General features: G+C 46.7%; 1 protein-coding gene across 2 annotated transcripts; it reads right to left on the bottom strand.

Annotated features, from left to right (window-relative positions):
- Positions 1-809: 809 nt before the first annotated feature.
- On the bottom strand, positions 810-19,198 carry LOC137856562 (glycerol-3-phosphate acyltransferase 3). Of its 2 annotated transcripts, none has more exons than XM_068682155.1 (12): positions 18,978-19,198; positions 11,899-11,971; positions 6,785-7,055; positions 6,233-6,307; positions 5,646-5,735; positions 5,342-5,435; positions 4,872-4,987; positions 4,038-4,093; positions 3,516-3,601; positions 3,141-3,269; positions 2,519-2,598; positions 810-1,936 (listed from the first exon to the last, which is right to left on the bottom strand). In XM_068682155.1, exons 1-12 carry the CDS (start codon positions 19,119-19,121, stop codon positions 1,810-1,812), a joined length of 1,341 nt encoding a protein of 446 aa, XP_068538256.1. In that variant the 5' UTR covers positions 19,122-19,198; the 3' UTR covers positions 810-1,809. The 2 variants fall into 2 exon arrangements, with proteins under 2 accessions (XP_068538256.1, XP_068538257.1); XM_068682156.1 differs by having other exon boundaries at positions 6,785-6,961; positions 18,978-19,030.
- Positions 19,199-19,702: the final 504 nt, after the last annotated feature.

The raw sequence follows: 19,702 nt of genomic DNA, 5'->3' as shown, positions 1-19,702 counted from the left end.
TTAATAGGACTACAGCAGCAGGTCAAAATTGAATTACATTCAAACAAGGCAAAAGCCTCTGCTGCATCTCGCTTTTCTTAACTCCTTAACCCTCCCTCTTCAACAGAAACTTTTTATATAGGTCTATCATGCTGAACCTGGAAGTGTTATGGGCTGGTTCCCCATGCCTTCTTCCAAGATCACATATCTCAGAGCAGGTTTCACAACCAGATGTCCAAGACCAAGTGAAAAATGCAGTGTGCCTACATAATACTCAATGAATACACATTTGGGTAACTGTATACAAATAACAGGAAGAAAGAAAGAACAGAAGCAAAAAACAGAAACCAAATCAGAAACCCTTATTTGTAAGACTACGTGCTAACAGTTTTAAGCAAGATTCTCAGGTCTAGTACAGTAAATTTCTCTATTCAGTGTTAAATTCAAAAATCTGTTTGCTATGGCAAAGTAAGACTTACAAAATCACTCATGGTTTGTTACAAAATTAGAAGCTCATTGTTCTTTTCCAGTTAATCATAGCTAAATTGGTTGCATCTCCATGATGTGAGTTCAGGTTCTAATTTTAAGTTCAGTCTGCGTGACGACTCACTCCTACTCTAGACAGAAGAAACACTAAGCCATTTCTGTTCCTTTGAGTCTGGGGGGGGAAGGAGAAAGTAAGGTTAGAGAACAGGTAGGAGCTCAGCTACAACATCATATTGTGCTTTGTGTTATGCAGAATTCTGTCAGTGTGACCTTAAGTTTGTTACCAGGAAGTACAACTGTTTTGTTTAAACACACATACATAACAGCATAAATGCCACACGAGACCCATTAGAAATATAGAATTTATTTACTCTTTACATTAAGACAGCAAGATATTGCAACTTCAAACATGCCATTTCATGTATCATAAACAACTTACAGATCCCTATGCTTACAGTTGTAGCTATTGGTAGCCCAAAACACCACAGAAGTGTATTTTGGCAAGGTTTCTTTAGACTTTAAAGCCTTTAGCAGCAATTTCTGCACAAGTGTTTTAAGACTACCCTTCATAATAATACATGTCAAATCCTACATTATCCAGCTGCTTACTCTTACCTTTCCAGTTTGTGGTCTTGAGAAAATGACTTGATCACAGTAGCAGCGAGCAGTGAGATTGACAACTTGCCCATTTTTCTTCCCTCTGGTAGCAGTTCTCAGTAAAACCAATTTCATGTTTTAAGGCCACCAAATTCCTCATGATCTTTGAACTGTGCTTTTGGCAGGGCAGCTCCTTTCCTGTCCTTTGAGTTCTATAGTTCTTGTGTCCCTTTCCCCTTGCACATCCAGGTGCAAGCTTACAGGAACAGTCAGTGATACAGTTGTGATATCATCTTAAAACATTTAATAAGTCTACTTCTAAGAAGTCTAAGCAACAGAAAAAGAAAATTGTTTAAAGCTTTGAAGTACCATGAACAAGTATTCGCATAACCAGTGTCCTGACAGCATCTGTTCAGTGTACTTCCCTTCATCCTTAAAAGCTCAGGACAACTTCAGTGCTTTTTTTCCCCTTCCCTTTTGTCCCTTAACTCTTTCTTGTGTTCCATTTGAACATACTCAGAGCTGCAGCACCTCAGAGCATGAAGATGCAGATGAGCAGGGAAGTGACAAGTGAAGAGGGAGAGATACAGGGACACTGCTCCTGGCAGGCTCTGCACCAGCCATACAGTGAATATGCATACACAAGGGATTTTGTTGCTCTGGTTTGTGTTAATTTAAATTAGAAAAAGAAAAAATATTACTCCTGCTAAGGCTGGTTGTGCAATATTTGTTTCAAAGAGCCACCATTCAGTCTGACTCTGTTCCTGTAGGCAGACTTCCTACTGATCCATTTCTCACTAGCATCTTGCTGTAGTTTTTCTGCTGTTCTTCCTTGAAGCTGTCTTTGACTTTAGCTCGTTTCAGGCCTCCATCCCTACAACAAAGCAAGAGAAAAGTAAATCTTGTCAGCAGAAATGTTACATAGTTTGACCAATCAGCCATTTGACTCAACTCTAGAGTTTTAACACACAAGGTGATTTGGAAATGGAGATGACAAGATTATTTCTTAACTTCTAAACCTGGACTTAAGTTGTTGGGGGGGCAGATTTTTTTTTAAGCAGCACAAATGCCTTAAGTCTTAATGCATATGCAGTCCAAATCCAATATACCTACTAAAACAGCCTGATTTGGTGTTGCCAACAGGCTGCACCTAGAATAAAAATCTTGGCCTTTCTGGGTCACTATTTCCACTCAACTGCAGATGCAGTTCATCTTGTCCTAAACTGTAGCTATCTCATCTTAAACTCCAGCTGGGCCTCAATTGATTGGCCTCTTTTCCATCCCTTTTTTATACACACTTCAAGTACTCTTATATTCATTTTCTCATGAAGAACAAAGTTAAACAAATGGTATTTAACACAAACCTAAGACGCAGCATGCCTCAAGATGTTAAGAGCCCAGAGAAGTCTGCATGTTCAAACAGCTCATATAGTTTAACAAGGATGGCATCACTCACCATGGAAGTTCAGTCAGTCCTCCTTGGTGAGCAATGGCTGACCTCACCCGGTTGGCAAACTGAACAGCATCTTCTCCTTCCTTCAAGTGTTTTAAATTCAACATAATTAGAAACAAATACAAAAACTTTCATCATACTTATCATCTGCTGCTCCCAATTGATTCCATGCCAAATGATCCCCCCCCCTCATGACAATGTAACCCGAGATTCCTATGTGATAAATAGGATCTTGTTTTTCAGCAGAACATTTGAGTTCAAGTACATTTTGCTCCAAAGGAATGCATGGAGCAGAAAATGGTTTTTAAGCTATAGATGTAGCCTTAACTCCAGCTGGTATTAGCAGCCATGTGTAACAGCATATTTACTGTTATTATTTGCATCCTTATTGCAATGCTGACAGTACCAGGCTGCACTCCACACTCTTTCCAGGGAAGACCCTCCCAGTACTACAATACATCAGGAAAAGTCTAATCATAGATCAAAAAAGCACTCTTAGAAGTCCCATATCAAAATGAATTGGAGACATGAGTGTGGCCAGGGGTTTGGAGAAGAGAGCCAAGACCCTGTGACACTTTCAGAAAGCGAGAAACTTAAACAGTCAGGCAGGCAGACGCTCAATTACCTTTCTAACCATGGGTGGCATGTACCATACGTTGCAAACAATGGCCCAGCTGGTCATGATCCGCAGCAGGTAGCTGACAATGTTGTATTTGCTGCTATTCCAGAACGCATCTCCAAACTGAGGATCATACTGTAAGGGATCAAAAAAAAAAAGATAAAATCCCTTCCTCCACAGGCCACCACAGCCTCTTGAATTTCAGTCACGGGCTAGGACTGTTTCAGTGCCATACATACCAGGATTCAACCAAGGCAGGTGGCCCACCACAAGAACTACTGTGCTTTCATTAGCAGCCCCACTGAGACAACTTCCCACCACCCTGACAAAAACAGACCCTCAAGTCATTCTCAGGTTCAGCAGCCAGCTTCTTCCTCATACCTTGATTGCAACAGGGTAGATTGTCCCTCCTATTTCAAAGCTCCCTTTCTTGAACATCATCACAGATGTATTATTTATACAGGTGCCTGTCCAGAAGATAAAATCAAGTTGATATTTCACACAGCCTGCCACATTTCAGTAGCAACCCTACAGCAACATACAGGCTTTATACTGAGGAGCAAATGCAGACCCTTTATGTTAAGCATCTCTCCCCTGCTTGCTTGGATTCTTTGTCTTGTGACCAACTCCCTGAATGGAACCACAAGTATGAAAGAAAGCACAAGGCTGACATTAAATATATCATGATAAGTTCATCTTGCCCTGTAAATTATGTCTACTCATTTCTCCTGGCAGAACAACCACCAGCCAGGGACACAGTATTGTCTTAGTGTAATCTTCACTGAAAGATGAAAAATACAAAAGCTAACACAGTCAGGATTTATCTGGGCACCACAAGTAATGAAAGCAAGAACAGAGACAAGTAAACACTGAATGAAGGAAAGGAGCAGTTAAGTTTCTTACCTTCTGGAAAAATTAAGATCGGAAGCTTGCTCTTATCTGCCACATGTTCCCTGAGCCTGTGGAAGCAACAAAGCTTAAAAAAATCACTGCTTTTAATCTTCTTTCCCTCCCCCTGCATGTGCATTAGTTACCAAACTCTTTGGTGAGAAATCAAAACTGTTTAATGGACATTAATGTGTACCTTCCACTCTGTTTGCTACAAACCTTAACTGTTGTGCAAGGATTCCCTTATGCCCCCTCCTACAAATTACTTCTATTAGTTTTAGATTTAAGGAAGCAACTGTCTCCTCTCCTACTTTTTATAAATTGTCTGGGAAGCCAACCTACATACACCATTAAGTCACTAACTGATCAACTCAACTTGCAGTAAGTTGCCTACATCAGGAAAAAAAACTTTGCAGTGCTCAGTCTGGGTTCTGCTTACTTAAGAGACTTCCTATTTCCAAAAGATACTTCAAAATACTACAGCTCACATTACTTGAATAAACCTTTCTGAACTTAGCAAATCTGTCCTGATGTGCAGAGGGGAACAAGGTGGTAAAATAACTGCACACTATCCCTGCCAAAAGGCTCTTACAAATCAGCTGTTTGTCATCTGTGGATCCTGACTTTGTGCAAATCCTGTTTCCTGCTAAAGCCTCACTGCGCCCTTGTGCTTCTGTCTTTCCACAATCACAACTCCTAATACAGGCCTTTCCAAAGTTTTACTTCCTAAACCACAGTCCTCAAATGTTCAATGACAGTTCAGGGATTACCCCAGTGGGGCCTCTTGTGCACTAGCACATACCAAAGCTGCACAAGCAATCCAATTCCCCACTCCAACCCACACCTCACCTTTTTGTCACTAGATGGCGGTCTTTAATTTCTGAGCGCTCAAACCAGACATGAGGACAGGCCTTCACAGTTGCTCTCTGAATGACTCCCATTAGTCCACCATGAACCTGGCCAACCTGCAAGCCCAGGAGATACATTAGCATACGAGACACCCAAAACAGTTTCACAGCATCCCTGATAGAAAAAATGTCATACTGGAAACCACAAGTCAGGGTTAAGCAATGTCTACAAAAAACATTACAATGCATTTACTTGAACAGATCTATAAGTATGTGTGAACACCTATCTCAATGATTTCCAACAGATTAAGAGCCTGACACTGATACTTTCAGGGCAACTTCACCAACACATAACCTGTAGTCAGACTCAAACAATTCTGTACTTTTCCCCAGTGCTTGAGGTAACTTGTCCACTAACTGATAGAGCTAACACAACCAATATTCCCTTGTTTTGCCATTCTCCCCTCATACCATTGCATAGCATCCATCATTGGTCAAAATGATCGCATCTATGGGTGATGTGTGGTTGGCAACACAAATGCCTCCTTTCTGAGGTTTGTTTTCCCTGCAATTACAAGATTTGTTGTTAGACTACCAGTAGTTCCCTGAGCACCACATGAAGCACGCAGCCCCGTAAAGCCATCAGGTCTGTCAGCATCCAGCATTGACAAGGCCTGTGGGTCAGCAGCGAGCTGCCCACTTCCTGATGAGATACTCCCACCAAGGAGCACACGTGCTGTGTGCTGTTTTGTTACCATAACATGAGCTCACTGACCTGTTATGGTAATGGATAGTCCCAGACAGAGCTCTGACAAGGATCCGGGAGCACGTGAGGTGGACCACTTCACTCAGATAGTTTTTCACACTGAAAGAGAAGACATAGGCATCTGGAGAATGCTGGAAAGCAGCTAGACACACACGCAATGTTCTTCTGCCTACTCAACTCAGGACTAGAAGACTTTCCTGGTACTCAGAGGGCTATTCCCAGCTCCACCACTCACTTGCTACGGCAGCTAGGCCAAGAGGCATGGTACATGCTTTTTCTTGTTTACCTAGACAAGGCAGTCATCTCCTCAGGAGTTTTTTTTCCCCCCTCACAGTATCTCATTGGTATTTTTGTATTTAATACGCCTTGTTGAGTGTTTATTATGAGAGCAAGAGGGGCTGATCAAAGCACCAGCCTCAGCCCCAAACTTGTCAAGAAGCCACCTCTACCAAGGCAGTGTATTTGTAGGTCAAGTGGACTGTCAGTACATAGTCCAGGTCACATGAAACCATTCCTGTCTCAATACTGACTACTTTGCACCGACACAAGGCTACATACTCAGCCTTTTGACCCTCACACACACCAAACACACTCACCTGCTGTTTGGCAGCTGTCCTACCAGTGTTGTCCCCACAATCATCGAGGTAATCCCAATAGCAGCAAGAGTAAAGCTGCAGAAGGAGACACGAAAGCAAAGTAGTTTTGTTTACTTTAACACCACCTCCCCTTCAAAATGAAAGGGATTAGCAAAGGTGAGTTACCCTGCAGATCCTTTACACAGTCAATTCTAATTCACTATTAATTCCCTGACACACTGCAAATGATGGCCTAGCTAAGGCAGCAGTATCAGATGCCCTGATGCATGTAGTGTCAGAACTCACTGAGCTTTAGAGATCACAGCACTACATTCACATTGCCAATATATTTGACTTGGGAACAGCAGTCACAGAAGACATGATCACTAGCCATCATCTACTGTCTTGTGTCAAACAAGAGACAAATGCTCTGAATGCCTTCTTATCTACTCATAAGAGAGTTTAAGCAACTTGTTCTCTATCTGTAATTTTTGCCTTTGGCTAAAAAACCTGGGGAGGCACAGATGGAAGTATTCCTCGAGTAGCAGAACCCCTCAGCACCCAGAAGCTTACCGTAGTGGCAGCAGGAAGCAGTACCGCACTATAACCCCAATGACCCACACAACAGTGAGCCTCAGGCTGATGTAGTGGAAGTTGACATTAGTCCTTGTGAGGAGGTTCCAGGAGACCAGCTCTTCAGAGGAAAACCTTTGGGTGACTTCATCTTCCACAATGGCCTCAAAGCCTTTTCTGCAGAAATAGAATATGTCGGAGAATTGGAACTCCATTCGATGTAGACCTGCAATTTCTTTCTCCATAGGCGTTTCATCTCTTTCTATGATACCTTGGGAAGGAAAGGGTAGCCATATGAAGAAGCAGTTCTATAAATTCATCATCCTCCAGAACATTTGCAGCTCTGTTTCACTTCAGGATAAAAATTTACAGCCAGGAGTACTCTTATGACAGCATGATCAGATGGGTAGCTGAACACCACATACCCTTCAGTAACCCAGTTCTAGCTCCCCTTCCTATACCCCAAGCAAGCAACATACCAAGTTCTGGTGTGTAATGGAGGTGAAATAAGAAGACAAGCTATCTCCCACCACTTGACACCTCCAGCTTGGCAATTTCATCCAAGACAATTCTACCCTTCCAAAGGTGATCAAATGCATACTTGCCCTCTCCACTAACTGCTCCTGGTGCTCTGTGTATTTAAGGGTGTTCCATCTCCTCCGTGGCAGCTTCCCCACTTCCTAGCCCTGAATATCCCAGCTTCCCACAGCCATGGTCTATTAAGACATGCTCTACTGCTACCTGTCAAAGCCTGGACCAAACAGCTTCCATAGCATCAAGGACCAGCCATGAAGAAATGCACCCACCTTCCTTAGGAGCACAAGTCTTTTTATAAGCACAGAGAGCCCCAATATTTTTATTTTAGTGTAAATCAAACAACGGAAGCCCTCCAGAGAACACCAGGTTTGAGAAAGTTGGAGGGTCCTCAATGTAATGTGGTCTGCTATTAATGGTTGCATTTCATTTTAACTCTGCTCACAGGATGTCTGGCAGTAGAAGAGTAACCTGGAGAGGTCAGAATCATGGTACAAGTATCAAGTATTTCTTCTCACTAGCACTTTTTTTGTTTATCTTGTTGTCAGATAAACACCTATTGGTCACTTGAGCTTTTGAAAGCAAGGGCAAGTCATGTAAGCTAAAAGATCAAGTGGGTGCCTTCTGGTAAGCAAGTCTGGCTCCTGGAACCAATGACTTCAGAAATCCAGAATAGCATGTAACCAGAACCACCCCCGGAGATGCTCAACTAGGATTACTGAGGTCCAAGTTCAGGGTGCCACTCTATCAAATGCTGACTAATTGCATAATCACTGTGCCTTGATATCAAGATCAATGGGTAGGGAGGAAGCACCCAACTGTCTTGAACTACAAGGACCTTTCCCACAAGTACATACCCTGCAGCACTGAATTTCCCCACAAAATCCCAAGAAAGCCTTGCCAGCAGCAGCACTCAGTGAATATACATGTATTACATGCAACATTTAGATTACAACTGATATGCGTAATCTTTCTGGCATGCATGTGTGAACACAAGGAGCTCCAAGACACACAGCTCAAATCACTGAAGTAAATACTAAACAACACCCAAGGAAGACACCACACTGCAACAAGCTTTTAGTACCTGCAGGTCTAAATTCTGCAGCCCGACTTGCTATTGCACCAGACTACTGCATAGCACACATTCCTATCAGTACCCTGTATGAGTAAAACAGAGCACACCCAAACACACATATGTACTTCAGAATCCCCATTAAACAAACAAAGCACAAAAATTCAGCAGCAGGGATTACCCCAGGTAGCATTTACAACCTGGATCAGAGCTCTACTTAGAGAGTCCTTCCTTTCCTCCTTCAGCCCTTCCCTTAAACCCATGTGCTGCAAGACACCCAAGTCTGCAGCAGGACAGCCCAGCCTCTTTCTATCCCCAGCTGCTGGAGTGGGAGCTGAGCCACAGCCCAGAAGCTGGCACCAGTGCCACTGCCCTTCCCCAGTCCCAGCAGAGCTGGGAAAGCTTCCTCCTTACCCACCCCCACCTCAGCAGCAGCCAAGCAGCTGTTTCCCCTGGCTCATGCAGCAGTGGGCAGTGCCACCCTGCTAGTGCTGGCTGTCACCCCAGGGCACCAGCCTGCTGCTGTCGTCACACCACACCCCCAGGCACCCGCTGCCTTGCGGACAAAGTACTTGAGCAGGGTGCCAGCAGCACCTGAAGGTATTATGACCAGAACCAAGCAAAGCACATGCTGCTCAAGCGATATCCTCAGGCTTCTCGTAATCACGAGTAACACTTGGTGGCCTTTAATCCCTTGGCCACAGGCAGTTGGCCAGAGACATATCTGGAAAGCAGCATTATGCCTAGGTACAGCAAGCAGCTCCCTCCACCACCAAGGAAAACAACAGCTACTGCTTGACTCAGTATTACAGCACCAAGCTGTCTAAACCCACCAGCTTCAGAAGGACTGCCCAATGCTCAGGCAGCACCTACATGGACAGCTGAGTAATCATTTCTCCAGACACCTGCTGGGCCACAGCTACCCCTGTGACCACCATTTGGTCCTCTGAACATTCTGCCCTCTGAACAGAAAACACACAAGGCAACAGCACCAGCCAGATCATCATGCAGCACAAGGGCCAGGCAGCATCTTGCCTGGGGCTACTCCTCATGCCACCAACACAGGCCTGCCCCTTTCAACAACGTCAAATACAGGGTTTTGGTACTGGAGCCACAGGTGACATCTGCCACCTTCTCCCTTGGCTTTCTTGTCAAGGGTCCAGGTAAGGTTGGATTTGAGCATTTTGAGGAAGAACATGTTTTTTCTGATGGGCAAACTGGACCTTCCATGTACAGTACTCCCTTCTTTCCTGACCCACCTCCTGGAGAGGACAGGATGGTCAGGACAAATGCACCAGGTACTGCACATGCCTCTCATGTCAGCCAGCACTCAACATGCACATGGGTACGCACACAGCCCCCTGCCTTGACCCTGCTTTAATCAGCTGCTCGACAACCCCTTATCACCAGAAGCTTCTCCTCCTTCAGTAAACATTGCGTAACACCATCACACCTCTGCCCTGACATCTCAGCAGATACCATGTTGGTCATGACAGACCTTTGCCTATCCTGGTCCCATGGCAGCTTCACACACATACAGGAACCTGGCATCCTGATCAGAAGTGGATCAGCTTCAAGAGCTCCCAAAAGCAGAGCCTGGCACAGGACACTACACATCTCCCCACCTCCCCACACCTCAAGTCAGGAAGAGGCCAGCTCTAGCTTACCAGATTAAGAGCCACATGCAGTAGGAAAAGTTCTCATTTGTTCTTCCAACAAAAGGACTTTCTGAGCTGTGCTTCAGGCCACAGCTGTGTTTGTATCCTCATACAACAGAACCTGAGCACCAGGTCAGCCTGTCATCTCTGTGCATTACCACAGGGCATTTCTGCCACCACTATGGCTCCAGCCAAACACATGCACCCAGGTTAATCCACATTCTCAGCCACCACACACATAGTACACCCCTCAGCCAAACATGCAGTGGGAACAGGTACACAGCACAGCTACTTGGTGGTTTCAGAGGAAGGCAGCTCACAGAACCATGCACGTTCAAGGTCTTCTACTCCTAGAGTCGTACTCTCCAGAGAAAAAGCAATCCGTGTGCCTCAGTGACCAAAGGTACAGGAAGGACAGAGCTCTGACTGTGCAATTACAGCAGCAGTCACATTCCCTGCCCTCTCAGTGACCCACAACGTGATGGGACCCCATGACCCTTACATGAAGGAAGGTTTGCTCACTGCTTCACTCAACCTGTAGAGCACAGTAATGGGGCACCTGACAGAGTAAGGGGGCACACTACATCCCTGTCACACTGCAGAAAGCTTTTAAAGACACTTGTGACTGATACAGACAACTCTTCACCACCACCCCAAGATGTACAAACTAGGTTACAAGTCCCATTTTGACCCGTGCTCAGAACTGCTGTGCAGTAACCTCCAGCTCATGATTACAGCTGTAACTGACAGCTAGGTCTGCTACCCACCCTGCATGCAGACAGCACAACACCCATGTGTCCCAGCATTGGTAAGGCTGCTCTGTTGGAGATGAAACACACACAACCACTTCAGTCCCCATTACTGTGCCACCTTCACATCAGCTATTTGGTAGAATCAGATAATTCACTTGTCTGCTAATGGGCTCCTGCTTGCAGCTTTGCTGCCAAATGAAGTGAGACAAAGTGCTGACATTGAAGTGATCAGAAAACAGCAAATCAGCAGCAGTACAGAGGCAATCAGGTACCAGGATGAAACAAAGTGCTGGCCCAGAGCAGCCTGGGCAAACACCAGCTGCCCTCACCACACATGCAGCCCCCACGTCCTCTCACAGCCAACTCTGACCCAGTACAACCCCTCTGACACATGCGCTGTGCAGGATATCACATAGTAAGAAAAAGCTATTGCTTCATATTTCTTCCTTTAACCTGATTTTGCAACTCCTCAGCTGTCTTTCTACAAAGGAGACCAAGAAGTTAATCCAGCAAGCAGTGAATTAACTTGAGGAGGCAGCATGTAAGTAGGAGCAGAGTAATTAGGAAAAGACATGTAACATCCAGTAGTCCTACAACAAAGAAGGCACTCTGAGCTTGTCAAACACTGTTCACTAAAAGGCAGATCTCCTTGGAGACTACTAAATGTATTCTGACACTCTTAAGATAAAGAGTTGTCCAGCAGCCTTGCACATGGTGTACTAAACACAGGTTTCAAGACAAAAGCAAACTCTTATTGCAACTGTTATTTCTCTCAATTGAGGACAGTCTCCACCTGAAACTCAGCTTTAGTCAACTTGATGTTCTTTTGTACCCCCTCTTTTCCTCATCCCCTGGTTTTTCAACCAGTCACCAGAAGCCAGTAGGAGAAGCATTTCACTCTGCAGTACAGCTGTGGTGCCAGTACATTGCCTAATAATGTGACAGAAGTATTGCCAAATAAGTAAATATCAAAATTTATGAACATCCTACCACCCTTCTCCATACTCTCACACACATCCACCTTTCCATTTGAAAGGGCTCATCCTGCCTACTTTGGCAGGTTCCTCTGAACAGTACGACCAGATGCTGAGCTCTTACCATTAGCAGCAGGAATCTTCAGCACCTCTGGCTGGGGCTTCTTGACACCTTTTTCTATCCGTTTAGTGGCCCACTGTTGAAGAGAAAGAACGCATTAGTACCCCAGAAGTAATATTCACTTAAACACTTCTACTGTAGCAACACTTCCCTGCCCTTAGACAGGGCTGCCAGCTCACCAGGGTTAACCTGCTGTCCCGTAGCATGCAGACCATCAGAAGCAGAGGGGAACGAAGCCATCCTGCCCAGCTTGCAAAGCTCCCCACAAACCTGTGTGATGGAGGCATCCAGCACCACAAAACACCCCCTGGTTTCCAGCCCTAGCAGGACTGTAGCCTGCCCAACCTGTTCTCAGGCAACAAGGCTGCCTCCACCTCCAGCTGAGTCAGCTCCATGTAGCACTGTGCAGCAGCCCACTGCCTCCTGGATCTGGCAGGATTTTTATGTGCCTGAAGGTGGCAAGCCCTTCGCTGCCCTGAAGCCTTGCCCCTCACTTTGGGGCAGCCCTCCTGCCCTGGATCCACTCCCTTCCCCACACAGCTGCACTGCCAGGGGATGCAAAGCCCACAGAGAGCTGTCTTACACAGCTGCCAGTGAAGACAATACATTTTAATTCCTCCCCCATTTAAATTTTATATGACTTCTAGAGAAGCTGTGACAGCAGCTGTTCCAAGAACACTGAGCCAGCAGAAGCAGCATACACGAATCCATTCTGTCCAGACCTCAGTGGCTCACCCTCCTCTCCCCCAGCAGTGAAGCCGTGCTTTTTAGCAGCACCAACAGGCCTCGCTGACCTGCACACACAGGACTCAGCAATGTGAGACACACTGAAGTGACTCTCAGGACATACAGCCCTCAAAATTGAGGCTTTCTGTCCATCAGCCTCATGGACCATGCAGTTTGCTCCTCTTCCTTCCAACAGAGCTGTGGGGCATTTGGGGATCCATGCACATCCTGAAGGCATGGCCTCCAGCACGTAACCTTGGAGAGCAGCAGACTGCCAGTCCTGCTTCCCATATCCAGCCTCGCTGAATCACCAACTGCCCCGCCAACACTATCACTTCATTTCCCAGCTCTTCTGCGGCTGAAGCAGCAGCTGTTCCAGGAACTACAACTTCTAGGAGCAGCTCTGCACCTTCCTGTTACACATCATCCTTGGCTGTGTTGCGTCATTAACTCTTGGCAAACACCAAAAGGAAACACTACTAAAGCAATAAGCCATGCACAACACCTCTATTTCTACATTTCTTCCACTACATGGAAGCAGGAGCACAGGGCAGAGGCTGAACTGCAAGTACAGTGATCTAATCACCCTCTGACCTGGCTCGAACCATTGAGTTAAGCTGTAATTAAAGTCTCTGGAAACAGGCAAGTCACTTATTACACACAACAGCAAAAATATACTGGGCTACTGCCAGAGCCACAAACACTACCAGAGAAATGACTTCTCCCAGGTCCTCCCAAAGCAATGCCTATTGCTGCCACCTTTTGTTTTGCCCACCCTGGGACAGAAGCATCCCTGGAGCTCAGAAACAACACCCAACTCTCCCTCGGGATTATTCTCCCACAGAAATCCTGCTGTGGGGAGCTCAGCTCAGAATACAGCACCCGAGAGCCTGAGCCCAAGCAGAAGGCAGTGACACTGAGGACACAGGCTATTGAGACATACCAATGTAATGCTCGGAAGTTTGCAATATCCTCACACACAACCACATCCTTTAGCACTTTGCTTAGCAAAGCAGGCAGTAAACTTTTCCCCAAGCGCATGGAAATCGCAGGGCCACATAACCAGCCACATTCCTGCAGCTCTAATGCCTTCACTCACCTCAGGCCTTGCCATCCACAGGTTGCCACAGCCCCGGCACACTGCAGTACCCTGTGACACCAAGCTCAGTGGAGTGCAGGCAAGGCCACAGGGGGCAGCTCCCTTTGCCCTCCACTCCACTTACTCACGGGCACTTGAAATAGAAGTACTGTCCATCAAAGCTGAATTTTAACTCTGATTAAGTGAAAAGCTTGTTTACATCTAACTTGGAAAACATGAGACACTGCATGCAGCAACGCAAGTCATTTCTCTTCCTTCCTGCTAGCTGGCGATTTGGAGTACCACCGCCTTTTCAGCCGGTTCTGTCCCAAAGCAGCTTCACACCACAAAGAGCTATCACCATGCAGATAGATTGATGTCTCAGAGGGGAGGATATCACCTTGGCGCACTGGAGATCAAAAAGCACCCTGCAACTAGGTGATGCAGCACTCATGAATGGTCCTGTAAGAGGCTTCAGAGGCAAAAAACGTATTTGCAAAAGATGTCAGAAAACATCTCATCTGCAAGCAGTAGCTGTGTACCAAGTACAACTTGCTGTGACTTCATAAAAGCAAAGGTGCAGGATGATTTGTTGCAGTCAGTCACACCTCAGCTAGGAACGCAGCATAGACCTCCCCTGTTCTCCTTACAGAGGGAGCTTGTCTTCACCCTGTGTGTCAGCCTTAAATATCATCTCCAGTTCAGGAGCCATGTTTGATGACTACTGAAAAGGAGAGCTTACTGAATTACTGAAGCTGTCTGAAATCTGAAGTTACACAGCACTGAATGGCTAGTGTTCCCTTGTTAAGGATGTTGGCAGGTCATACTAAGAGCAGATGTGGATAAGCTGGTTTAGGTCAGCATCCTCCTTGGACGCTCTCCACACCTCAACAGAAACACAGATTTCAGAGCACCTCCCACACAAGGGGAGGCAGCAAAGCCTGGATGCCACTTAAGTGTGTTTTGTGTGAGGAGAACAACAATGCCAAAAGGAGCAACGACTTCAGAACAAGGGGAGAGGGCCCTCTGGGGTACCCATGCCATTTTTTCCTCATCCTGGGGGACACTGTAGTCACAGACTCTAAACAGGACAAAGAGCCCAGCTTGACAGGACAGTATCAGGGGCATTTGCAACATAAATGCCAAGTAGCTTCTTTTACACCTCCATGCACTAATCCATCTTTAGGACAAGATACAAGCAGAGCTGCTGCTGTTCCTGAACAGCATTTGCTTATCAGTAGTATCAGAACTGCCAGTATCATGCACTGGGAAATCAGGAGTGGCATCAGGTCAGGGTTGTTGACCAGGAAGATGCTGCAGTAATTAGCAACATAAACCCAGTGGAGGGCAACCCCAGCTCCACTGGCCCCACCTGCTTGCCAGCAGCCTTCATTAAGGTCTGCTGTGCACACTGGTGGGGACCTGCACAGGACTGGGGCCTAGGGTTAACACTGTTGAGGAACTAAGATTACGCAGCAGGTGTGCTAAAGTACTGACCCAAAAAACAGAGCTGACCCTGCCAAAGGTCATAGTCCCCATCAGACTCCTCTTCAAGAGTTTTCATTAACCTCTGACCCAGTAGCCTTCAGCCTTGTTCTTGCAGCTCTACGCTCTCCTCCACCCCACAGCCCATGAAGGATGCCAGCTACAGATACAAAGACCTGTAATGACGCTGGCCAAGGACATCAGTCAAAGCTTGCTTAAGAAGCCAATGAGTTCAACAGGAACAAGCAGGAAAAACAGTGATTCATATGTACAGGCCACAAATTCTCCCTTTTTCTTCCCCACCCTTATGCCACATACCATAGCTCCCAACCCTGATGGTGATTCAGGAGAGAGCTACAGCCGCCTTGAGTGCTGGGGAAGGAGCACAGCACAGCCCACAGAGCCAGGGACTATTGGTTTCACCAGTGGCACCCAAAGATCCTTATTGTCCCCAGGTTCATTCTTCCCAGGTTTGGCTTCCTTTGGGTTGCCAAGGTCATCTGTAACACCAGCACTGGGGCTTTCACCTCATAGCTACCAAATTTTTGTTACACCCTTGCCTAGTCAAAGTGCATTCCCTGCAGGGCAGCATAAAAAAAAAAAAACTATTAGAAACTTCTTTTACAAGGGCCGCTATTAATCCCAGACAGATCAGTTACGTGATGCTAACACACCTATGACTCCAAGCATCTGCTGCACATTATTGCACTCAAAGCAAAAATAAGTCAATAAATGTTTTTTTCTGCTAACAAAGAGCCCCAGAATTGGAAAGCCTTGATGGAAGGAAGTGTGTGATTGACACCAAGAAGGAACAACGCACAAAATTAACAACTGGAAGCTACCTGAGGGTGTTTAAAAACTAACAGGTTGAGTCATCACACACAGTGATGATCACAGGAGGCAGTCTCCACCGATTCAGGAGTAAGAAATACTTCTGTTGCAAGTGATTCTGTAAGCATCAACACAGCAGGGCACCAGTAGTGTGAGGAACTCCTCACAGGAGCCAACAGCTGAAGGAGAAGCTTCTGTAGCAGTAATCCAACATTTAAAAAACAAACACATGCTAACATTGCACTAGATATTATTTCCATACTGAAAGGGAAGCCATAGGCAGAATAAAGCAAGCCATTTTCTCTCAATGTGGCAAATCAATTCAGAAGCAATATGTCTGTGATGGGGGAACCAAGTTTTCTAACAGCAATCCTCTGCCATTAGTATAGTCAAGTCATGCTCTTCACTTCTTCCTTGCCTTCTCATATAGTACAGCAAGTACATGTATTTACCCACTCCATATAAAGCGGGTCAACCCCAGTACAGTACTGGGTGTTTAAACACAAACAATGCAGTCAAACATAACTTCCTCAGTGCTGCTGTCTGTACATGCTGCATTTTGCTTAGAATAACGTTCCTTGCCAAGGCAGCTCAGCACAGACAAAGTACTATGCACCAACTGATCTCTCTAGTATTCTGTTCATCTGAAATTACTGACAAGAACACATTGTTCTTTAAATGAGCCCTTCCCTTTTCTCGGGCCACACTAGCAGCACTGGAAGTGAGCATCACACATCCTCAAAGAAGCATAAGTAGATTTATTTGTATTGGCAGGCAAAAACTCCAGTGTGAGTCGGGTATCATCCTCATCTGACTCCATACCACAGCCTCAAAGACAACTGCACACCAGAGGCACATGTCTGTGTGCCATGACAGTGTGCCAGCAGACACCACATGCTTCAGAGCAAACCCAGTTACCTAGCCCCTGGACTATTCTGCCCACGATTGCAAAGCTGGACCCTCATAACAGATAACCTCTACAGAATGCACACAATGTTAGCTAACATAAAACTGCACAGAAATTCAACTGCACAGTCACTGTATCCTCCTATTGTGCCAACAGGGAGTTAAAAACAGGCAAGAAGAGAGATTAAATCCATACTCAGCTAGAGTCCACAGACTGCCACCACTTGGCCAACAGTTCATACACTCAGCCCATCAAAGGGGCAACGAAGGCTGCAGCAGTGCAATACTAAGTGTTATACAGACCCAAGGATCACACTGCTCTACAAAGATAGGAGCCTTTCTGGGAGATCCAAGGCTGGAAGCCAGAAAGAAAGAAGCCTCAGGAAGCTGCTGAGGTTGCCACAGTTGGAAAACGCCTCACCTGCCTGAGACTGCTGCATCCTGACTCAACACTGCTCCAAAGCAGTCTACTGCTACTCAGTAGAAAGCCTGCAGATTCAACTCAACAGCCCAGGAAGTTTCAGACAGCACAGTTGCACAAGGCTAGCAACTATGCATTTACCACTTTCCATTGTTAGTATTATTTTTGACAGGAAAAAGTCAGTTACAACATCTATCTTCAGGGCCTCTTGCACATGCTGCTTCGAATCAATTCTACATCAAGCTGCTGAGGCAAGCATATTCATGAGCCAAGAAGAAGGGGACACCTCCTCAACAACATGTTCTGTGCAGTCTTCTCCCTAAGCAGGTGTCCTGATGGAACGAACACTCCTCAAGTCAAAATCATTTTGTCTACATGGCACTGATTTTATCCACCCAATAAGTGAAGCAGGTATATCTTCAGACTCTTCACCTCAGAACCCTTCTAAATTTATCATTTTATTGAAATATAATTCATATTGACGTATATACAAATAAAAGAGAAACCTGTTATATGTAAATACATTAATACAACAACGTAACACTTTTTAAAAGTATTAAAGATTAATTAGTCCATTTGTAATACATGTTCTTTATTATAAATTGCATCTATTTATGAAGAAACAGATCACAGAACTGCACCTGTACCTCCAGAAAGCAGATCTAACCACATCTCCCAAAATATATTATTTCCTCCCGTATGCATCCCAACAGCTCATACTCCCAGACCAGCAGGCCACCATCATCAGCATGCTGTCAGCTGCTTCTCTGTATGTCGGCCCAAGACACTTCAAGTCACTTTTTGCTGCTGCATTTGACAACACTATAAATAGTGACAATGAGATAAGAATTAAGCACGATGAACAGCAGTTTGTCACAGGTAAAAGCAAGCTGGTCAAGCAAGGCTATCTCACTAGGCCATCTGCACGCTCCTTCAGGCAGACCAACCTTCACCTCATCAGCTCCTGCTATCCATTTTTAATCCCAGCAGCAACTTGTTTTTGTAGCCTCAAGTTATTCTCACACCGTTGACGCTACATAAGGAAAGATCCGTCCCACACGCTCAGAAAACACCTCAAATATGCCCATTCTCACCAGGAGCCCTAAAACACATCTACCTGAGCCGCACTGAAGAGATGCCATTTTGATTAGGACATTGGCACTTCTTCTTCAATGATTTTAAATTAAGGACCCGTTCACTTTCTCAGTACTTTTCTTTAAAGTATCATGGATCTTTAAGGCACCGAAGCAATTTTTAAGCGAAGACCTCGGAGAACAAGACCAAGCGTGACAAAGCCTCTTCACCGTGACAACGTACTGATGTACACCGCACCCCACGGACCCCACAGGCGATGACTTCACCTCCCCTGCTCACCATGGGGGTGCAGCCCTCCCTCCTGCACACGAGGAGGGGGCCCCGCCAGCCGCCATCTCCTCACGCCCACCCCCCCCAGCCCCACTCCCAGGCGACAAAATGGTGCCGAGCGCTCTTCGCACCCCGGCGGGCCGCGTGGCCGAGCCGGGCTCCGCTCAGCGGGCACCCCCCTTCAGCCAGAGCACGGAGCGGAACCAGGGGCACCTTCACCCCCCTCACAGAGCGCAGGAAGGGGCGACGAGACGCAGCCCACCCGCCTACCTCCAGCGTCTTCACCAGCACCCACATGTAGGCCTCGGAGATGCCCAGCGAGACGCCCAGCGCCGAGGGCAGCACGATGAGAGCGAGCACCATGGCGAGCCACGCCGCGCCCAGCCGCGCCGCCAGCCAGCCCAGCTCCTCCATGGCGGCCAGCGCCTCCTCCCGCACCGCCTCCGCTCCCAGGCCAGCCGCTGCCCTCCGCCGCCCTAAAGACTAAAGCCTCACGGCCGCCCCCGGACCGCCCCCGGACCGCCCCCGGGACCGCCCCGCTCCGCCCGGCCCGACCCCGGCGCCCCGCCGGCGGAAAAACGGAGCTGGAGACCGAGGCCTAGCCCCGGCCCGCAGAGCTGCCTCCGGGAGGGACGCACAGACTGTGAGGTGATGCAGGCTCCACTTTTTGGCTCTGGCACGGTGTGTCCTGCGTGAGGCACCGCAGCTCTGCATATGACTCGCTTCTCCCACTCCTCGCCTCGCCTCGCCTCTCTATGTGATTCCTCCAGGGACGATCGCTGGCGCAGCATCTGTGCACAGCCACCGCCAAAAGCAGTCTCCCGCTCAGTCCGAGGATGTCAGCCAGCACTTAAGGCTTCTTTTCCCCCAAGTGTTTAATTGTGGTCGCACCAGAGAGCCCCAGCCCGTGCCACGCACACTTTAATACAAGAGTCCCTGCGCTGCAGAGCCGCAGCTCAAGCGCTGCTCATACATGTCAGGGCTACAAGGACAAG

The sequence above is a fragment of the Anas acuta genome, chromosome 4 (genome assembly GCF_963932015.1).
Source record: "Anas acuta chromosome 4, bAnaAcu1.1, whole genome shotgun sequence".
Classification (NCBI taxonomy): domain Eukaryota; kingdom Metazoa; phylum Chordata; class Aves; order Anseriformes; family Anatidae; genus Anas; species Anas acuta.
Note: the sequence above shows the minus strand (reverse complement) of the source record. Positions and strands in the feature narration are given on the sequence as shown.